At 40.2% G+C, this 14,088-nt stretch overlaps 2 protein-coding genes across 9 annotated transcripts in view; one reads left to right on the top strand and one right to left on the bottom strand.

The window, feature by feature from the left end:
* The window catches only part of LOC136841972 (beta-lactamase-like protein 2 homolog), an 80,093-nt gene extending 70,517 nt beyond the window's left edge, over positions 1-9,576 (top strand). Inside the window, exon 7 of the mRNA XM_067109378.1 lies at positions 8,493-9,576. Coding sequence (XP_066965479.1) covers positions 8,493-8,624 — 132 coding nt within the window. The 3' untranslated portion in view covers positions 8,625-9,576. The remainder of the gene's footprint in view (positions 1-8,492) is intronic.
* Positions 9,577-10,160: 584 nt separating this feature from the next.
* Positions 10,161-14,088, bottom strand: part of RYBP (ring and YY1 binding protein) — a 69,315-nt gene continuing 65,387 nt past the window's right edge. For all 8 annotated transcript variants that reach the window (XM_067109023.1, XM_067109021.1, XM_067109020.1 and 5 more), the window contains one exon: positions 10,161-14,024. In XM_067109023.1, the coding sequence (XP_066965124.1) occupies positions 13,784-14,024 (241 nt within the window). In that variant the 3' untranslated portion in view covers positions 10,161-13,783. The remainder of the gene's footprint in view (positions 14,025-14,088) is intronic.

Raw genomic sequence — 14,088 nt, 5'->3', positions numbered from 1 at the left:
AGAGGAGATGGACAGAATACTGTTGGTGCCATCAGATTGATCTCGACCCCCTTAAGGCAACTGTGCAGAACATTGAAGACTTCATGGTCTCCTGAGGCATGAAAAAACCTTGTTGGTAACTGTCATCAAGGGCTGCCTGGGCTTCAGGGAAGCCCTCTCCCAGGTTTTTGGGCCCAAGGGGCATCAACCTCTCCAATTCTTGGGAGTTGTCAACCATCCTAAGGGGTTTTTGAAAGATTTGCCTTTTGAGAGAAGGAAGGGCCCTAGGGTGGGATGTCACCAAGGTCCTCAGCACCATATGGAGAACTCCATACAAGCCCCCCAACCATGCATTGGACAGGAACTTCAGCCTCAAGACTTTATTCCTCCTGGCACTTGTTTCTGCCAAGAGGGTAGGGGAGCTGCATGGCCTCTCGTATGTCGTCACCCACGCTGACCTCAGATTAGGTTTCTTCATCCCCTCCCTGAAGGACTTCATTGGGGGAGACAAAGAGATGCTGTTTGTTCAGTGAGAGCCCTTAAGCAGTATCTGAAGAGGACAGCACCCCTCAAGGCTTACGTGAAAGAGGCTCTTTGACAGAATGGGCAAAACAAAGAAGGGGGTCTCTAAAAACACTCTTCTTCTAGTTGAGGGAAATTATACTTTTCTATTTCCCTGTGTAATAGATTTGTTGTGTTTGATGTGAAATGGATAAAACCCAGAAATCAAATAAGCCATAAGAACAGTGGGTAAAGTTTTCAGCCATGATGAGAAGGCTAGAAAGACGTCACCTATGTCATCGGAGGGGAATACTCAGCTGGTGACAACGAAGGTTTTTGGCACCTTCCTTCCACCTGCTGTTTTAAATCTGAAGTGAGCCATCTCCCCTTTGTTGTGTCACAACGATCGTTTGGTGGGGAGTCAGTAAGAGGGAGAGGACATTCACTCTGGTAACTAGTTTGAGGCTTCATTTCACTCGGAGGGAGAGTCTTCTGCTGATGGACATTCTCTCTCTCTAGGTGGAAGGAAGACCTCGCTACTAACCTGACTGTTCTTGCAGGACCAGAGGATGCCAAGAAACTTAAGGAGTAGTGGCCATCCCTGGGGATCTTGGAGGAGCTTAGTGTGAAGTCCTTATTGGGTCACCTGTCTGTTGTGGTGACTCCCATGGCTCCTGAGACTATGACTTCTGGGACTGCCATGACTTCGACAGTCACCTTATCTATTAGCGCCTACACATGCTGCAGCTCATCACATATCTTCTATGGGTAATCCACGTTTGTTCCATCACCACTGCTTTGACCTCCCTGGAGAAGGTTGGCCTTTTCTCAGTTGGGTGAGGGTGCCAGGGACCACTCTCCTGTTTCCTCCACCTCTTTGGGCTTCTCTGAGAGGAGGGGTTGGACAGGTCCATGGACTGTGACTGGGACTGTTCGTGCTCCCAGTCTGGTCAAAGGGACCATTCACGCTCCCTGCCTTGTCTGTCCACGAAAGGCATGTAAACCTAGCATTGTCCTAGGACTGGACAGGTCATATGCCAGAGTATTTGAATGATCCCCATGGGGCTCTTGAGTTGTTTCCCTCCCCTGCAGAGGGAGTAACTCAGGATATCCGAGAACTGGAAAGGCCCAAGGGACCTCTGCCCCAGGACTCTGATACTCCCATGATACAGAGGCAGTTTCGACATCATTCAGCATAATGATGTAGAGGAAGGGACCCTGGTTGCTTCCGTAGATTGCTTCTTTGCCTTTGAGGCTGAAGTGCTTGGCACCTGGTGTCTTGCAAGATCGCTTCCGCTTGGAGAGTCTCTCTCAGGGTGGAGGCAATGGCTTTGGAGTGGGCGGCCATGGCTGCTCTCCAGCCCATATGTCCTTCTCATCAGGGGGTTGTGCCCCAGATGAGGATGATTCCTTCAGGAGGCTGCTACTGTCTAGAGGTAGGGCAGTAGTTTTATCCCACCTTTCTAGGAACCTTGGACTGGAGTCAGTACTCATACTTAGAAACGGACCAGTGGCCCTACCTCTCTTTCCTCGGAGTGAGGTAGAGACCGAAGTGGATAGGAAGCATGCTGAGAACAATGACGCTCTTGTTCACCAGGCAGTGGCCCATAGGACCTTAAGACCTTAGTTTTTGCAACTGTGGGCAAACCTTTGGGTTCAGCTGGTCCTTCGACTTTAGGCTAGAGGAAGGCCATGGCTTCCTCTTCTTCTCGTCAAGCTCCCCAGACTTTTTCTGCCTTTGTAAGAAAGGGTGTGCAGCTATGATCCTTTCTGCCCATTTTAGGAAAGGGGACGGAGATAGGAAAGTGGGGAGGGTGCCTGTTGAGCCAATGGGCAACATGGCAGCAACACAAAGGAGAGACCTGGGTAGTGGACAACCTGCAGAGAGGATATCTACTCCCCATTGAGTCTCTGCTGCCCCTTACTTGCAATTTGGTATGCTTTCATACTTATATTCCTGTCTTGCAGAGGGATCTTGCCCTTTTGTTGGGGGGGGGGGAAGGTGAATGGAATGCTGCAGGAGGGTGCAGTAGAAGTTTTACATGGACAGTCTCCAGGTTTCTACAACTGCCTGTTCCTAGTGGAGAAAGCAAGAGGAGGTTGAAGACTGGTTATAGCCTCTCTACTTCAAACTAGTTTGTGCTTCAGACCTGGTTCAAGATGAAAGCAGTTCACCCCATATTAGAATCCATCAGAGAAGCCAGTTTCATGCTTTCAGTAGACCAGAAAGTTGTGTACTTCCAAATACCCATCCACATGTCCTCTCGAAAGTACATCTGCTTTATCTTCAGAGCAGTCATCTTCCATTTCATGGCACTTTGTTTCAAGCTTTCAGCTGCTCGTCAGGTGTTCATGTGCATGCTCATGCTAGTCTCAGCTTGGGCCTGTTCACGTGGGATAAGTCTTTTTAGGTATCTCGACGATTGGCTAGTCCTGGTGAGCTCCTGCTTGCAGTTGCTACAGGACAGGGACTGTCTTACTGGGTTTTGTTGTGATCTTGGGATTGTGGTAAACTATGAGAAGTCTGATGTCATAACTAAGTGGAGAGTAAAGTATCAGGGCATGCTAATAGACATGACAGCAGCGAGTTTTTTGATTGGACTCTCACATCAGCAAGTTCAGAGAGGTCGTGCAGAAGTTCCTGTCTTGTCAGGAACAACTTGCTTGGCATTGGTAAGTCATCCTATGTCACCTGTTGTTCTTGGAGAGGTTGGTCCCTGCTCTCCCTTCAGTGGAAGTTCAAAGGGTTCTGGTTTCCTGTAACCGACCCTCCCTTCTCTCTTGTTTCCCTCTCAGGTTGTGAGAGAGAACTTTGCATTGTGGTTAGATAACAGGAACCTCCGATAGGGGTGCTGTTTAGCGCTTCCCCTCCAGAGATGCTTCTGTTCTCTGACTCATCTCACAAGGGGTGGAGTGTACACCTAGAGTTGTTGGTGTTAGGTGTGTGGAACTAGGATGACTGGCACATTCACATCAACGTCCTGGAGTTGGAAGCAGTGTTCCTTTTATTGCTGGAGTCCCAGGACCGAGTGATGGGACACTCCATGATGTTGATGAGCAACAACACTGCGGTAGTGGCATATGTCAACAAGTAGGGAGGGCTAGTCTCTCTTCTGCTGCACCAGCTGATAATGCAGGCGCACGAGTGGTTGGTGGCCCACATAGTAGAGCTGTCAGCCAGATACATTTTGGGTTCTCGGAACGTAGTGGCAGACAAGCTCAACCGCCAAGTACATAATAGGGACCGAGTGGTCCCTATACGTTTGTAGAGGAAAAGCTGTTTGAGGTTTTGGGGACACCAAGCAAAGACCTGTTTGCCACCAGACACAACTGGTATTTTGCTCAATAGTTCCTGACACATGGGCAGCCATGGAAGATGCATTCCAACACTCATGAAACAACCTTGATGTGTACATTTTTCCACCATTTTGCCTGATTTGGGAAGTCATCCACAGTGCTGATGACCCTGAATCTCAGGCTAACACCGATGACTCCAAAATGGCCTCATGTTGAGTGGTATCTGGACCTGCTATCTTTACTTTTCAGAGGTCCCAGGAGAGCTGCTCCTATGGCACAACCTTTTATGCCAGCCACATATACGGAGGTATCACCAGACCATGAAATTCCTGGCACTTCATGCCTGAGGACTATTCAGCGTCTCCTTTGAACAAGAGGTTTTTTTGTACTGAACTGTAAGGAGATGCCTGAATACTTACACAAATCCTCAGTGGCTGAGGATTTGTGTAAGTATCCAGGCTGTCTTCATTGGTTGGTGTTTAGACAGGTTATCTCCCATCAGAGCAACTCTTCAGCAGGTAGCGGACTTCCTCGTCTTCCTTTGCCAAGAGAAGCTCCTCTCTGTCTCAGCTATTAAAGGTTAAAGGTTGGTCTTAGGTCAAGTATTGAGACTTAAGGAGCAGATTTCCTCCTCATAGGAGATCACCTTATTCCTGAAGACGTTTGAAAAGTCTTGTCCCCCAGGGGACTCAGGCCCCTAAAGTGGGACGTAACTCGTTTTTAGGAGCCTTACTCATTGCCTGTGGGAGCCTCTCAGAGAGTTGTCATACAGGGATCTAACCCTTATGACATTTTCCACCTTGCCCTGGCATCGGCAAAGAGAGTAGGCAAACTCCATGACCTTTCCTTCAGTGTTAAACACTCAAGAGGCTGGGGATTGGTTTCACTCAAATTTGTCCTGGACTTCATCACGAAGACTCAGAATCTGTTGGTCCCTAACATCAGGTTCAAGTCCTTCTTGATCCCCTCCCTAGAGGAATTTGTTGGTAATGATCTGAACGAGATGCTATTGTGTCCTGTTAGGGCATTGTGGTACTATCTAAAGAGGATTTGACACCTCAGGCCTGAGTGTCAACAACTGTTTGTTAGTACTGGCAGGGCCAAAAAAGAGGTGTCCAAGAACGCAATTTCTTTCTGACTCCATGAGGTGATCAGCAGGTGTATGGCTCGTCCAGCGAGAGGGGGGCGAGTGTACAGTTTATGCGAGAGCTCACAAAGTTGGGAACATCGCCCAGACTATGGCATTCAGGAAGAACCGGTCATTACAGCAGGTTTTACATGCAGGGGTTTGGTTAAGACAGACCACATTCACCTCCTTGTACCTGTGGGCTGATGCCCACAAGTCCTTGGACACATTTTTCTTTGTCCCTGTGGTGGCTGCTCAACAAGAAGTGTAGCTAGCCCACCACCCCCAAGGGTACAGGCAGCACCTCTTCTAAAATATTTTGGTTGTGTTGGCTGAGTACAACTGGACAGACGAGCTGTGCAGGTAAGTTACACAGTAGAGGAGCCAGTCTTTGATTAATGTATTAGTTTCAGGATGCATATCTCCCTTCCTCTTGACAAGAGGAGGAAGGGACAGACAGTATAAATCTGTTGTTTACAATAGTCAGGTCTGGTTGTCTCTGACATTTTTCATGGTTTTTTCAAGCCTTATCAAGTAATCACATACAAAGCCATTACTGTACTGGGTGGTCTGGAAATCTGGGTACTGCACATCTCTTATGTACAGCATGCCAGACGTGAGGGGTCCCTTTCTCTGCTTCGCTCTCAGACTAGAAAGGGACATCCCATGTTGGGTGGACCTACCAGTTATTTCAGAGAGCACCCAGATTTCTTTCCACCAATGAGTAAGCCTCCTAACGTAAAAAATTGTTTGTATTTGTGAAGAAACAAAGAGCAAATTTTAAAAGTAATTAGTATACTGTATTTCATAACATACAGCCCTAAGTTCTTTACGTAAAGGCCCACCTCAGCCACCCCTTTTATTTGGCACCAGGACCGAAAGGCAAAGTGGAATGCAGATCAACAGGTGGGTGGGACTTCCCCCCCCCCTCCCCCCCACCCCTACCCATTGATTGTTAACGACCTTGTCAGTAAGTTATAGCAGCCATTCCAGCTTGTGTTTGCTAAGCTTATCCTTATGTAAGGAACTTCAGGTTTGTATGTTAGGAATATACAAATTACTTTTTAAATTTGCTATTTTCCCTAACATATGAGGGGTAGTCAAAAAGTTCACCGAATTTTTCAAAAAACCATTAAATAAAAATTTACAAACTACAGATTTTTCAATGTAATAGTTCTCTTCTTGATCAGTACACTTCTCAAGACAGTGTTTCCATCCATTTAATCTCTGTATAAAGAACTTACAGTATTCTTCATTTGGAACCAAGTTTTAGAAGTAGCTTTGGCTTCGCCAGTTACAATTTGACTCATAAAAGCCTCTTCATCAGCTTTGATCATGTTAAGAATAACAACTGAAAGATCAGATCACTGCAATGCTTTTGGAACCTATCGCACAGAAAGCTTGCAAAATGGAGATTACCAAGCCATGGGAGATATCCATGGTAGTATTTATCTGATCGACAGTTAGTCTACGATTTTCTCCTACAAGGTTTTTAACTGCAGCGATCGTTTCTTGGTTTCTTGAGGTTGATCATCTTCCAGGTCTTCTCTGCCTTTGAAAACACCAAAGCCACTTGTAAACTGCTGTTTTCTTTGGAGCAGCATCTCCATAAACTTTCTGCAAAGCTTCTATAATCTTAGGTGCTTTCCAATCAAGTTTCATGAAAAATTTTATATTTATGCTTATTTCAGAGTTGCCACTTTGCATGGCTCAGAAAACAATACTTTTAAAGGAGCACCTGAACAGTCTAATAGCAAGTGATTGAAAGAATACGATAATGACCTTGAGGAAGGGTCTCAAGAACATGTTGGAATACCAGTAGGTTTGGTTTTATAAATTACTTAACACATTAAAATGGGAGCAGTCTTCTGCGAACTTTTTGATTTACCCTCATACAAAACTGAATAGAATTGAATTCACAATTTAGGCCAAAGGCTAAGCACTTGGACCTATGCAGCCATTCAGTGCTGAAACAGAAATTGACAGTAAAAAGGGTGGTACAAATCTGAAGTTCATTACATAAAGGCCCACCTCAGCAACCCCTCTCATCTGGCACCTGGACTGAAAGGCAAAGTGGAATGCAGACAGACAGGTGGGTGGGACTTCCCCATCTGTTGATTATTAACAACCCTGTCAGTAAGTTTTTAACGTCTATTCTAACTTGCATTTGCAAGCTTAGTCTAATTTTTAGTTGTGTTGTAATGTGCATACTCTTTAGATCTTGCATAATGACTTACATCACACTTCATGCAAGTTGTTTAACCACAGTTCCACTTTGTGTGATCATTTCTTTCATAATACTGTATATACATCTGGAGATGCTGAGGGTAGTTAGTTTTTTGTGCGAGTCCTTAGTACAATTTTTGCTTTAGAAGTGTCTGGTAAATATGGTCTCACTTCTCTCATTACTGTGGTAAATATGGTCTCACTTCTCTCATTACTGTATCATTTTTAAGTCATATTAAAATATTTTCCATTGGTTCATCTCCATTATTGATTGAGCAGTGTGAGCGTTCCTAGTACACTATTCCGTATTTCCTGTTTTGTTAATTTTGAGTTGTATATATATTGTATTGTAAGATAACTTCTCAAGATTGGTTGTCTGTGGGTGCTTTTGTTATAGTCATGTTTTCATTTTTATTTTGTCAAGATATTTCAGTCGTTGAAAATCTATTTACATAAACAGTAATTTTCAAGTTTTACTGAGGATATATGGTTTTCACTTTCATTTCTAAATAGAGAATCTAGTGGGTCAAAGTTGTATCCTGCCTGAATTTAGTTTTTGTTACCTCAAAAGGTTTTAATATTTCAATTTCTGTATATTTTGACTGGAAGAAAACAAAAGGGAGAATCTAGGGCACACCAGAGGTTGGCAGTTTTGTGTTGATATTCATATTACAATAAAATTAACTTCCATTCAGGAGAGCTCCCTCTGTCCAAGGGGGAGGAGCAACATTGCTGCCTTGAAAAAGCCCACCTAAACATACACATTACCCTCAGTGCATTAAGGGTTGTCAGTCTATCAAGACCAAACTCAGCATTAAGGGCAAGGTTTGACATAATGTTTTCCCTCACTCACTTCACATCAGGTACCCAAGTTTCATGGGTGGAGAAGCATGCCATCACCTCCAAAGTTTCAAGAGCAGAATTTTAGGATCCTATATTATAGTTCTTGGTGTTACGAAAGAAAAAGGAAACTTTCCAAAAGAAAAAAAAAAAAAAGGTCAGACAATATTAGATTAGCAGGCACAGTTAAAGGCTTCCAAGACTTTGATGTCCAAGTCTTCAAAGCACTAGGGTGTAGCTTCTCAAGTGCCATCTCCTAAGCAACCCAAGAATGGCAACAGGTCAAAGATGGTGGCTGAAATTATGGAATTTTTTCCTGTCATGGATTTGAATCATTATTACTTAAGTGTGTAAATGTATATTAATTGAGCAAGCTTACACGAGTCACATTTCATAAGTCAATTATGAACTTTTCACAGGGCCCTTTCCAATTGGGGGGTTAAAACATATACCCAAAAGAAAAACTCGTATCAGCCTTTTACTAAACTGCCTCTTGTAGTTCTGAACTCTTTGATTGTTACAGGAAACGCCAGAAATCCTTCATCCAGCGGCCGAAGTCAATGTCAATCACCATCTAGATAAGCTTTGGAAAGATGGCGTCATCCATAAAGAAAGTAGTTCATGGTGCCTCAAGGCAAGGAAAGACCAGCTTTGAAGGACTGAGAAAATGAATGTAATTTTGTAAATTTTGGGGAATATAAACAAAATAGTTTTTATACTTTTATGGTAGTTATTCTTTTGCATTATGGTTTTAGTCAAGCTGGGATTGTGTTTGCGTCTGTTTCAACTTGAACACCATAATTGGTCTTGTATGTATAAGTGCCCCAGTGAAGTAGACATCTTACTAAGTTGAGTGGTTGAATTTAACTAGGATCCCTTTGGAATGTAGTTGAGGTGCTTGAATATTTGGATAGTACAAATTAATTTTATCAAGGGGTCGTGCATTGTATGATAAAAACGAGGCAGTTTAAGTATATTTACGGATGGGGTGTAATATATGAATGATGTGTATATATTTATGCTTTTTGTAAGCAATACCAGTTGTGTCAGGAATTGCCACCTTTCAGAAGCCCTTGTGTGAAGGTATTTTCTACATGATAAAATACTCAAAACCTACTAGACTGAGCTGGTATGATTTTTTTTGTTTTAATTTTCAATAAGAAGCTTCCTTGTATCACTACTATTAGAATGCAATTGCTTTGTGGCACATGGAAGCTCTTTAGTCATTTTTTTAAGCTTAAAACTGAACAAACGGTGTTTTCATAAAAAATGTAAAGCAAAAAAAATTTTAAGTTTGGTGGAAAGAGCACAAAAGGGCCTATTTACAAAGCACTGCTTTTCTTAATGGGAATGTTGACATACATGTACATTGGTAAATTACAAAAAAAGAAAAAAAAAAATTAAATGCTGAAATATTTTTTGACTTGCAAAGTAAGCTAAATAATTGTGTGCCTTTCATGCCCATAAGCTGAAGAAAAGCAATACCTTTGTATTTTCTTACATGCCATGAGGAATTCTACTTCATGTTATGTACATAACACTTGTACCCGTTAGTGTACAGTATAATGCTTAAATGAACTGTAAGTAATAAAGATTTTCACTGGCAATTGTATTGCTCTCTTCTCCTGTCCTTGCAGATTCTATTTTTTTTTTTGCTTTCCTTTCCTTTACATATTCAGCCTTTTACATAGTTTGCATTCATCTCCTGTATTTATGCAGGAATGGACATCAAAAACGTAAATCAATTGTGCATGGTCTGTTCTAAGACTAACTTCACCATAAACACTTCCACTATAAGTGGTGACCTTATTTCTGAATATATTACTTCTACTGTGAATGCTGATGATGATGTCAGATTGCTAAGCAGCATTAAAAAGCGAGTAATTTATCAGAAAATTACCAGTTTAAATTACTTGAAGAAAATGTCCACCAATATTGTATAGAACATTGGCCATCCTGAGGATCTTTCAATACTCATGAGTGTCTCGAAAATACTTTGACGTCCTGCTCAAATACTGAATGCCAACAGACCATATGGCATTAGATACAAAACATCATTTCCTGATTTATATCTTTCCTGTATGCATTTTCTGACTTGACTGTAATAATTTGACCAGAGCTCCATATAAATGTGATGTCCACAAGTGTTTTCAAAACTACCTTACAGTAAAATAAGTTAATAAAACACACATTTCAATGTAAAGTATTGTTTCAACATAAGCTTTCAATCATGTCCACCGAAGTGCTTAGCATACTCTTTGCTATTGGTCACAGGTAACACCGATCATGTATCAGGCAAGGAAATTGTATTGAATCACCTGCACCTCATAATTCCAGGGTCTGTACAAGAATCCTTGATAAAGAATATCAGATTTTAAAATATTATTATAATCTTCTTAAAGAATATCTACAATTAGAAATTTATAATGTATATTTGACTTTGCATAAACAATTTCATCCTCAAACTATTGTTACAAAATGCTTTCAAAATTTAACAATATATTCCATAACTTGTACTGTCTACATCACCTATATAAACATAGTTGTACAGGTCCTTCCATTGTACAGAAGTTTTCTTTTGGAATAACCAAACCATTCAAGAACACATACCAAATATTTCTATCTGGCATTACAAAGTCTTGCAACAGCTATACTATATGGGAACTACATCTGTACAGTAAAATGGGGGTAAAAACCATCTTGTACTTTTTGCCATTCCAGTATTTACCTGATGAGCAAGCTGCATGATATCCATTAAAATTAATCACAAGATTAAAATAAAATGTCCCTACAGTCAAGGGATATTTTCAATGCTTTTTGATTCTATGAACTTCCGAACATTTCAGGATAATGAATTTCACACCCAGTTACAGTAACCTAATACTAAACTACACAGTCTTAATACTTTATGTCTTGAGTGATCTCACTGGATTACCAAAGGCTTACATTACTACGAGGCTCTTGTAAAACAGCTGTGCATGGCAATTACTTGCTTAAAACAAGTTTTAATACTGCGTTGTGACAAATGCAGTACTACATGTCAAATCAGTGGAGGTTTCACATTTTTTTACATAATTATTTGTACAAAAGAAAGCATAAGTAAATTTTAAACTTAACAGTAAAAAGTAATAAATAAAAATCTTAATTTGCTCTCCACATAGTCAAGGCATAAAAAAAAAACTCTAGCACTGAAAACCAAGTACAGTACTGTATAGATCAAGAGATACGAATAATATACAACTTCCCTGGGGATACTGGTTGTCAGGCATATAACATTACCGAGATTTTAAAAATGAACTGTTTAGTTTACCATAATTTTTATAAAAGTATTTGCTTTCTTTAAAAAAAAAAAAAATTTATTAAAAATTACACAACAATCCTGACCAGTACCAGTATCTAGTACCAAGCACCTAAAAGCCTGTTATGTTCAGACAACAAGAATGACAAAACCACATACTTTCTGTTCAATCCCCACTAAACAGCAACCACCGCAAATAATGTTCAAGGTACAATGAGCTACTTCCTTCATTAGCAAACTCACCTTGATGACTAAAAATGGTTTACCTTTGAGTGGTAATTCTTTACTAGGGTTTGGAAAGTCTGGTCTACCCCAAATATAAAAAGACATTTGTTGATTATTCCACTGCTTATTTACCAAAGGGGTTCTGGGATACATGTTACCAGACGTGTAGTCATTTTACTATTGTCATGTTTCTCACAATTCCTTCAACCTCAATTCCCTCCTGGAGTTAATACAGGTATTGATTATGTTTTCTTTGGCAGTGCTTTCTTAAATTAATTTTAACTACACACACAGAAAATAAATAAAAGGAGATTGCTCACAATCAAACCATGTTGTCCAAGAAAATCTTTTTTAAAATCACTGTTTGTGTAATATGTTTCCCTAATTATGAGTAATGGCATAGTATTTTATGTTAGGGTGATAAGTGTAATTTCTACAGGTATGTTTTTGGCAAAGTACAAGAAAGGAAGATGCAATTGAAGATACCAGTATTCAGAGGCACTTGTGCTGTAATTGTTCCTGCTTGGAATACTTTTTTTTTTTTTTTTGCTAAACTGACTAAATTTAAAGGTGTGTTGAACGAAGACAGCTGTGTGTACATCAGTAAATGAAAGGTTGAATACTGATGAATAGTAGACGATTTATGAAGTTTTCAATTTCATCTGGTTACTTTTTATACACTAAATCCATGATTAGGGAGTGACCAGACTATAAATTACAAATTAAACTTGCTCAAACTTTGACATAATTTGGTCATGTACTGTTTTGGTAACAATCATCCAGTACTGTGAGCAGTTTCCTGCTTTCAAAATTAACAACTATAACATTGTCTAGACTATTTCAACAGTGCTGACTTGATAACTACAGTATACCTATAGTATAAAATCAACAATTGTTCCATTAAACAAATTTATTGGCATTTCCAGTCACAATCTCTTTAAGATCTTTAATAATAGTGACAGAATACTATAAAACTTCACTTTCTGAGTTCATAACAGTACTGCATCACCATTTTCATCATTACATGCTCCTCATACCTCCACAAAGTTGCATGCCTGTGATTAAACTAACAGGAAAAAAGTTTACATCAGCTAGAAAATTTCTTGGGCAGGATACAAATTGCCTCCTCTTCACTATTTTACAGAAACCTCATGGTTATTTCACTAGGAAAAAAAAAAGAAAAGAAAAGCACTATTTCTATAGATGTAGTCTTCAATCTATTATCCAAATGTTATATACTGTACATAATTAATTAGCAAAAATGTATCAAACCTTTCATTTCCCTATCATTAACTGTCACACTGACACACGCATACACTAACTACGGGGCAGTCTTGATATAAATGTACACCTAAGGACTTCGTCCAAAGTCAAACTAATGTACAGAAACGTCTCATGGCAATGTCTTCAATACACGAAGTCTCGCACAGAGGTGATGGAACTCACTACTCTTCAAAAAATAAAATATACAGGCAAGAATTATACTGTATAACTAAAACCATAAACAAAATGGGGGTACTTCAGAAACTGTGAATTTCAGAAAACCCTAACAAGGCAACATGATGGATTTGTACATTGTAATAACGATCCGTCTGAAAATATGAGATGTATGTTAAATACTGTAATATATATGTGATGCACCATGCACTCAACATTTTCCTATACTGGCTTGTAATTTCATAAGTCAAAAGATTAAAGAACTGCACTGAAACAGTTACTCAGTGAATGATAAAAATGTTAAAATCTAAATATAGGATTTATATTTAAGAACTTTCTTTAAGGGACTTCCAGTAATCTTGTGCCTTGCAGTATGTGCAACATGCTTTTGGTAGATTTAAAAAGCTAAAAATCCTCTTCTACCTTAATAACTTTGAAAGTCTCCATAATAAAGTCATGGCAGCTATTTCAGAGGAAAAAATATAAGCTTACCTTTGAGGCTAACCAATCTTACAAACTAATGCTGGGTAACTGAACCAGTTTTCATTAGAATCAGAGTCTCTCACTCACTCTCACTCTCTCTTTCACTGCCATGTAGAGAAAGTTTAATTTACCAAGAGTCCAACGTCTAACTGCTTCCATCATTATGCACTATCAAAGTGTTTATAAAACTTTTTCACTTTCCATCCTATAATTCACAGCCCGCTGCATTTTCACTTTTTTGCGCATTACTGCTGACGTACGTACTTGCTTTCTTTATGGCATTCTTAGTACAAGCATCCACTTGTCATTTAAAACAATGCCCTACAAAGATCCCCTTCGTGATTCAAAGTGGGGAAAACCATCTCAAAGACCTACGAACTTCGGGATTCGGTGGTTATATCCCCATTTCGGGTATCTGTTGAAGCATCAGAGATGGAGCCAGCTTCTGAAGAGGACATAATCTGGGACGTATCCCCATTTGTAGTTGCCGAGCTATTTCCAGATGACGTTTTACGCTGCTTTGGCTGGTACTCTGTGATGATTACGGTAACATTGTTGACAGTGACGGCATTATGTTGAGCAGTACTTCTATCGATATTCTTCAAACGAGGTCTGGAAAATGAAAGTTTCCAAAGCAATGATTTCCATTACCTTTCACTTCACACATGCTGTTTTA

Source organism: Macrobrachium rosenbergii, chromosome 9, assembly GCF_040412425.1.
Source record: "Macrobrachium rosenbergii isolate ZJJX-2024 chromosome 9, ASM4041242v1, whole genome shotgun sequence".
Lineage (NCBI taxonomy): Eukaryota > Metazoa > Arthropoda > Malacostraca > Decapoda > Palaemonidae > Macrobrachium > Macrobrachium rosenbergii.
This window is presented reverse-complemented; position numbering and strand designations above follow the sequence as displayed.